At 37.0% G+C, this 8244-nt stretch overlaps 1 protein-coding gene across 1 annotated transcript; it reads right to left on the minus strand.

The window, feature by feature from the left end:
- Nucleotides 1-1827: 1827 nt before the first annotated feature.
- On the minus strand, nucleotides 1828-2760 carry LOC126076391 (olfactory receptor 2G3-like). The gene has a single exon (XM_049884946.1). The coding sequence runs from the start codon at nucleotides 2758-2760 to the stop codon at nucleotides 1828-1830; it is 933 nt and encodes a 310-aa protein (XP_049740903.1).
- Nucleotides 2761-8244: the final 5484 nt, after the last annotated feature.

Consider the following 8244-nt stretch of genomic DNA (forward strand, 5'->3'; position numbering starts at 1 on the left):
GAATAATCTCTGTTAAAGCATTTATCTTTTATAAAAACTACATTTGTAAAATATAGCATGAAACAAGAATACCTAAACAGGGTCTAGTATTAGAGACAATAGAAATCTCGATAATTTTCTGTAAACAAATAACTAGTTTGAACATATGGAAAACAAGCCCAATATTTTTAAATGTAAAGTATTACCAAAATTGTTAAGTATGTTATTAGAAGAGAGAAAAATGTTATATTCAATATGAAAAGAATTTTGTATATTCTATCAAGTCACAATATCAATAAAAAAGAATATTATATAAATGACAAAGACAAACACTTATTATTTCTACAGCAATCTGTTTACTTTTGTCAAATTTAAATATTCAGATTTAATGATGAGTCTTAAACTTCTGTTCACATATTTACCTCAGATTCAAGGTATAAGTCTAAGGGGTTGATCAAAAGGGACTGAGAGTTATTCTAGTCTGATGAGACATGAATAAAAGAGAAATATTCAGCCTCATGGCACATCTCTCTTGGGGGCTCCTTCTGTGGGTGGGAGAGATGAGAAAATCCCTGAATACACTTAGTCCCAGAGGCCTCTACTGACTCAGCAAGAATCTATAATCCCCCCAAGTAAGGCAAACTGTTAGATCATTGTAGGTTTTCCAATGGCCTTCACGGTTTCATATAAACTGTGGACAGAAAACTCATTGTCTAAACTACTAGTGAAAGTGAGACTGGAAAACAATAGGAAGCATTCTTAGGCAAACTCAATTTCTGCATCTATGATCCCAGGCCTACCTCCATGAAGGAGATTTACTCCTACTACATGAAAACATGTTTGTCATAACTATGTCAGTCATGTCATTAGCCAGTCCCTAGAATAACAACTTTAGGATTATGAAAGTACACAAAACATATACACATGCACATAGCTATAGATATTTTTTTCACAGACTATTTACAAAGTAGGAAAAAGGGAGACACACGACATTTCCAGAAAAGAGGATATGAAGGATTTAGAGTAGGTAACTTTGGGATGTCAATAAAAGAATATTTCACACCTACTTTTCTTCAGGTGATTTAGCTCTGCTTCTTCTAAATGAAAGGAGAAACCATAATCAGATGTACCTAAAAACTCCCAGCATCTGAGTTATTGCACGAGTATGCTATACAGAAAAACTTTAATGCTGTTTCAAGTTAAAATGGATTTATTATGAGTTTAAAATAATTGCAATTGAGAAACTACACAGCTCATTGAAAATGGAACCAGGTAGTCCCATGGCAGCTTCATTATACAAGTGTTCTTATGGGGTAAAAAGAGGAACGAAACCGCAGGGAGGGAAATTATAGGAAAATCAATGAATGTTGTAATAATTACAGTCTAATTGGTTTTTTTTTTTAATTGGTTACTAGTTATAAATAGTATAGTTAGTCAGTGATTACAGATAGTTTCACAAGATGCTTATATCATGGTCACAAGATGCTTATATCATGGTCACAAGATGCTTGTAGTTTTTTGTTTTTTTTTTTTTGTCTGTCTTGTAAAAAAAAAAAGTCTTGTAAAAAGAAAAAAATACCTTGCTGACACCAAAACTCAGACAGCACTCTTCCAGAATACCGGTATTTTGAAGGGTTTAGATGGTCACTTGGTTAAGATACTGTGAGGCATATGTTTTCACATCCTGGTTTTGACCCCTGAGGAAAAATAGGTTTTTCTCAAAAAATATAGCTGTTAGCCTAGAATCCAGGTTTAAATTAGATAGTATGGTCAGCCTCTTATGCCTCTGTCTCGCTGACTGCAATGAAAATTGTCTTTTCCTGAGACAAGTATATTTCACGTTTCTCCCTATTTCAGGTCACTTGCCAGCAGCCTTTTCACAGCCCACTTAACCTCTTTGTTTCTCAAGGTATAGATCAAAGGATTAAATGAGGGAGTCACTACAGTATAGAAGAAGGTGAGGAATTTACTGTGCTTCTGTGTGTACTTGCTCTTGGGTTGTACGTAGACAGAAATTACAGTTCCGAAGAACAAAACCACAACAACCATGTGAGACCCACAGGTCCCAAATGCTTTCCTTCTGCCTTCAACTGATTTTATTCTCAGCACACTCCTCACAATGCAGCCATAGGAGACCAAAATAAGTCCCAGAGGTATAACCACAAAGAGGACACTAGCTACAGAAAGCTCATATTCCAGGAAGGTTGTGTCCACACAGGCAATTTTAATAAGTGCAGGCTCCTCACACATAAAATCATCCATTGTGTGGTGGCTGCAGAGAGGCAACTGGAAAACAAGGATGGTCTGAACTGTGGACTCCACAAAACCACTGATCCAGGCCACAGATGCGAGTTGCCAAAGAAGCTTGGGGTGCATGATGACACCATAGTGAAGGGGTCGACAGATAGCATTGAAGCGGTCATAGGCCATAACAGTTAGAAGGATACACTCCGTGGAGCCCAGCCCCAAAGCAGTGTATAGCTGGATCACACAACCAGTGTAGCTAATGGTCTTCTTAGGGCCCTTGAGATTCCAAAGCAACTGTGGGGCAATACTGGTAGTGAAACAGAGGTCCAGGAAGGAGAGATGAGAGAGGAAGAAGTACATGGGTGTGTGGAGTTTGGGGTTCAAGTATGAGACCAGTATGATGGCTGCATTCCCCATCAATGTCAGAATGTATATGACAGAGATGACTGGAAGGAGAACCATCTCCAACTGGGGCTGATCAGAAAAACCCAGTAAGATGAAACCTGCTGGGTTGCTAACATTTGTCCCTTTCATGGCTTCTTCATTGTGAATTACCTTTTTTGGTTATCCCTACTTCATTCCTGTGGGAAGAAAACAAGGTATCATAATCATTGGAAAAATAAGGAACTGATTAAAACTTGAGCATTTGGAGACAGTAAATACACAGAGAAACAAAAGATAAAATAATGCGAAATATATGATAGATTGATTTGTTATACAGAGGGACAAATGCATAAAGCCATGAAAACATCAAATGCAGTGAAAGAAAACATATAAAAATAGAATTAACATTAGAAACATATACTAAAACAGATTTGAGATATATGCCAAACTATCTGAAGATGAAATACACAAACAAACAACGTACATACTGTGGAAAGGCAAAGCCATTGAAAATAAAATAACTGCTACCTATATAGATACATGATTGTTAAACAAAGATTAGAATAGAGGAGGGCGGAGCCAAGATGGCGGACTAGGCAGACGCTACCTCGGATCCCTCTTACAACAAAGACACGGAAAAACAAGTGAATCGATCACATTCATAACAATCTACGAACCCTGAACAACAAACACAGATTTAGAGACGGAGAACGAACTAATACGGGGAAGCAGCGATTGTTTCCAGAGCCTGGAGCCAGCATACCAGTCAGGTACGGCACAAGCACAGAGACCTGCTCCACCCCCCTGAACTAACCCCGGGAGGGGGACTAGCCGGTTCCACGGGCGGCGTGGGAGGCAGCCGGTAGGAGAAGTCCCCGGGAGGCAGTGACTGATCTTGGAGCAGAAAGAGCAGCACCCGAGCCGGGGAACCGTCCCACAGGGATTTGGACTGCACGCAGCAGATTTCCTGGAAAAACTAGTTTCCCAGTGATGGCTCGGAGACAACAATCCATATCAAACCACTTAAAGAAGCAGACCGTGACAGCTTCTCCAACTCCCCAAACAAAAGAATCAAAATCTTTCCCAAATGAAGATACAATTTTGGAATTATCAGATACAGAATATAAAAAACTAATTTACAGAATGCTTAATGATATCACAAATGAAATTAGGATATCTGCAGAAAAAGCCAAGGAACACACTGATAAAACTGTTGAAGAACTCAAAAAGATTATTCAAGAACATACTGGAAAAATTAATAAGTTGCAAGAATCCATAGAGAGACAACATGTAGAAATCCAAAAGATTAACAATAAAATAACAGAATTAGACAACACACTAGGAAGTCAGAGGAGCAGACTCGAGCAATTAGAATGCAGACTGGGACATCTGGAGGACCAGGGAATCAACACCAACATAGCTGAAAAAAAATCAGATAAAAGAATTAAAAAAAATGAAGAAACCCTAAGAATTATGTGGGACTCTATCAAGAAGGATAACCTGCGGGTGATTGGAGTCCCAGAACAGGGAGGGGGAACAGAAAACACAGAGAAAATAGTTGAAGAACTTCTGACAGAAAACTTCCCTGACATCATGAAAGACGAAAGGATATCTATCCAAGATGCTCATCGAACCCCATTTAAGATTGACACAAAAAGAAAAACACCAAGACATATTATCATCAAACTCACCAAAACCAAAGATAAACAGAAAATTTTAAAAGCAGCCAGGGAGAAAAGAAAGGTTTCCTTCAAGGGAGAATCAATAAGAATATGTTCTGACTACTCAGCAGAAACCATGCAGGCAAGAAGGGAATGGGACGACATATACAGAACACTGAAGGAGAAGAACTGCCAACCAAGGATCATATATCCAGCAAAACTCTCTCTGAAATATGAAGGCGAAATTAAGATATTTACAGACAAACACAAGTTTAGAGAATTTGCAAAAACCAAACCAAAGCTACAAGAAATACTAAAGGATATTGTTTGGTCAGAGAACCAATAATATCAGATATCAGCACAACACAAGGTCACAAAACAGAACGTCCTGATATCAACTCAAATAGGGAAATCACAAAAACAAACAAATTAAGATTAATTAAAAAAAAATACACATAACAGGGAATCATGGAAGTCAATAGGTAAAAGATCACAATAATCAAAAAGAGGGACTAAATACAGGAGGCATTGAACTGCCATATGGAGAGTGATACAAGGCGATATAGAACAATACAAGTTAGGTTTTTACTTAGAAAAATAGGGGTATATAATGAGGTAACCACAAAAAGGTATAACAACTCTATAACTCAAGACAAAAACCAAGAAAAACGTAACGACTCAACTAACATAAAGTCAAACACTATGAAAGTGAGGATCTCACAATTTACTAAGAAAAACGCCTCAGCACAAAAAAGTATGTGGAAAAATGAAATTGTCAACAACACACATAAAAAGGCATCAAAATGACAGCACTAAAAACTTATTTATCTATAATTACCCTGAATGTAAATGGACTAAATGCACCAATAAAGAGACAGAGAGTCACAGACTGGATAAAGAAACACGATCCATCTATATGCTGCCTACAAGAGACACACCTTAGACTTAGAGACACAAACAAACTAAAACTCAAAGGATGGAAAAAAGTATATCAAGCAAACAATAAGCAAAAAAGAAGAGGAGTAGCAATATTAATTTCTGACAAAATAGACTTTAGACTTAAATCCACCACAAAGGATAAAGAAGGACACTATATAATGATAAAAGGGACAATTGACCAGGAAGACATAACCATATTAAATATTTACGCACCCAATGACAGGGCTGCAAGATATATAAATCAAATTTTAACAGAACTGAAAAGCGAGATAGATACCTCCACAATTATAGTAGGAGACTTCAACACACCCCTTTCGGAGAAGGACAGGACATCCAGTAAGAAGCTCAACAGAGACACGGAAGATCTAATTACAACAATCAACCAACTTGACCTCATTGACTTATACAGAACTCTCCATCCAACTGCTGCAAAATATACTTTTTTTTCTAGCGCACATGGAACATTCTCTAGAATAGACCACATATTAGGTCATAAAACAAACCTTTGCAGAGTCCAAAACATCGAAATATTACAAAGCATCTTCTCAGACCACAAGGCAATAAAACTAGAGATCAATAACAGAAGAACGAGGGAAAAGAAATCAAATACTTGGAAAATGAACAATACCCTCCTGAAAAAAGACTGGGTTATAGAAGACATCAAGAAGGGAATAAGGAAATTCATAGACAGCAACGAGAATGAAAATACTTCCTATCAAAACCTCTGGGACACAGCAAAAGCAGTGCTCAGAGGTCAATTTATATCAATAAATGCACACATACAAAAAGAAGAAAGAGCCAAAATCAGAGACCTGTCCCTACAACTTGAACAAATAGAAAGTGAGCAACAAAAGAATCCATCAGGCACCAGAAGAAAACAAATAATAAAAATTAGAGCTGAACTAAATGAATTAGAGAACAGAAAAACAATTGAAAGAATTAACAAAGCCAAAAGCTGGTTCTTTGAAAAAATTAACAAAATTGATAAACCATTGGCTAGACTGACTAAAGAAATACAGGAAAGGAAACAAATAACCCGAATAAGAAATGAGAAGGACCACATCACAACAGAACCAAATGAAATTAAAAGAATCATTTCAGATTATTATGAAAAATTGTACTCTAACAAATTTGAAAACCTAGAAGAAATGGATGAATTCCTTGAAAAACACTACCTACCTAAACTAACACATTCAGAAGCAGAACAACTAAATAGACCCATAACAAAAAAAGAGATTGAAACGGTAATCAAAAAACTCCCAACAAAAAAAAGTCCTGGCCCGGACGGCTTCACTGCAGAGTTCTACCAAATTTTCAGAGAAGAGTTAACACCACTACTACTAAAGGTATTCCAAAGCATAGAAAATGACGGAATACTACCCAACTCATTCTATGAAGCCACCATCTCCCTGATACCAAAACCAGGTAAAGACATTACAAAAAAAGAAAATTATAGACCTATATCCCTCATGAACATTGATGCAAAAATCCTCAACAAAATTCTAGCCAATAGAATCCAACAACACATCAAAAAAATAATTCACCCTGATCAAGTGGGATTTATACCAGGTATGCAAGGCTGGTTTAATATCAGAAAAACCATTAATGTAATCCATCACATAAATAAAACAAAAGACAAAAACCACATGATCTTATCAATTGATGCAGAAAAGGCATTTGACAAAGTCCAACACCCATTTATGATAAAAACTCTTACCAAAATAGGAATTGAAGGAAAATTCCTCAACATAATAAAGGGCATCTATGCAAAGCCAACAGCCAATATCACTCTAAATGGAGAGAACCTGAAAGCATTTCCCTTGAGAACGGGAACCAGACAAGGATGCCCTTTATCACCGCTCTTATTCAACATCGTGTTGGAAGTCTTAGCCAGGGCAATCAGGCTAGACAAAGAAATAAAAGGTATCCGGATTGGCAAGGAAGAAGTAAAGTTATCACTATTTGCAGATGACATGATTATATACACAGAAAACCCTAAGGAATCCTCCAGAAAACTACTGAAACTAATAGAAGAGTTTGGCAGAGTCTCAGGTTATAAAATAAACATACAAAAATCACTTGGATTCCTCTACATCAACAAAAAGAACACCGAAGAGGAAATAACCAAATCAATACCATTCACGGTAGCCCCCAAGAAGATAAGATACTTAGGAATAAATCTTACCAAGGATGTAAAAGACCTATACAAAGAAAACTACAAAGCTCTACTACAAGAAATTCAAAAGGACATACTTAAGTGGAAAAACATACCTTGCTCATGGATAGGAAGACTTAACATAGTAAAAATGTCTATTCTACCAAAAGCCATCTATACATTTAACGCACTTCCGATCCAAATTCCAATGTCATATTTTAAGGGGATAGAGAAACAAATCACCAATTTCATATGGAAGGGAAAGAAGCCCCGGATAAGCAAAGCACTACTGAAAAAGAAGAAGAAAGTGGGAGGCCTCACCTTACCTGACTTCAGAACCTATTATACAGCCACAGTAGTCAAAACAGCCTGGTATTGGTACAACAACAGACACATAGACCAATGGAACAGAATTGAGAACCCAGACATAGATCCATCCACGTATGAGCAGCTGATATTTGACAAAGGACCAGTGTCAATTAACTGGGGAAAAGACAGCCTTTTTAACAAATGGTGCTGGCATAACTGGATATCCATTTGCAAAAAAATGAAACAGGACCCATACCTCACACCATGCACAAAAACTAACTCCAAGTGGATCAAAGACCTAAACATAAAGACTAAAACGATAAAGATCATGGAAGAAAAAATTGGGACAACCCTAGGAGCCCTAATACAAGGTATAAACAGAATACAAAACATTACCAAAAATGATGAAGAGAAACCCGATAACTGGGAGCTCCTAAAAATCAAACACCTATGCTCATCTAAAGACTTCACCAAAAGAGTAAAAAGACCACCTACAGATTGGGAAAGAATTTTCAGCTATGACATCTCCGACCAGCGCCTGATCTCTAAAATCTACATGATTCTGTCAAA

This window comes from Elephas maximus, chromosome 1, assembly GCF_024166365.1.
Source record: "Elephas maximus indicus isolate mEleMax1 chromosome 1, mEleMax1 primary haplotype, whole genome shotgun sequence".
Taxonomy (NCBI): domain Eukaryota; kingdom Metazoa; phylum Chordata; class Mammalia; order Proboscidea; family Elephantidae; genus Elephas; species Elephas maximus.

What these genes read in the sequence shown, in the direction of transcription:
- LOC126076391 (XM_049884946.1), bottom strand. Translation starts at nt 2,760, where the DNA reads ATGAAAGGGACAAATGTTAGCAACCCAGCAGGTTTCATCTTACTGGGT.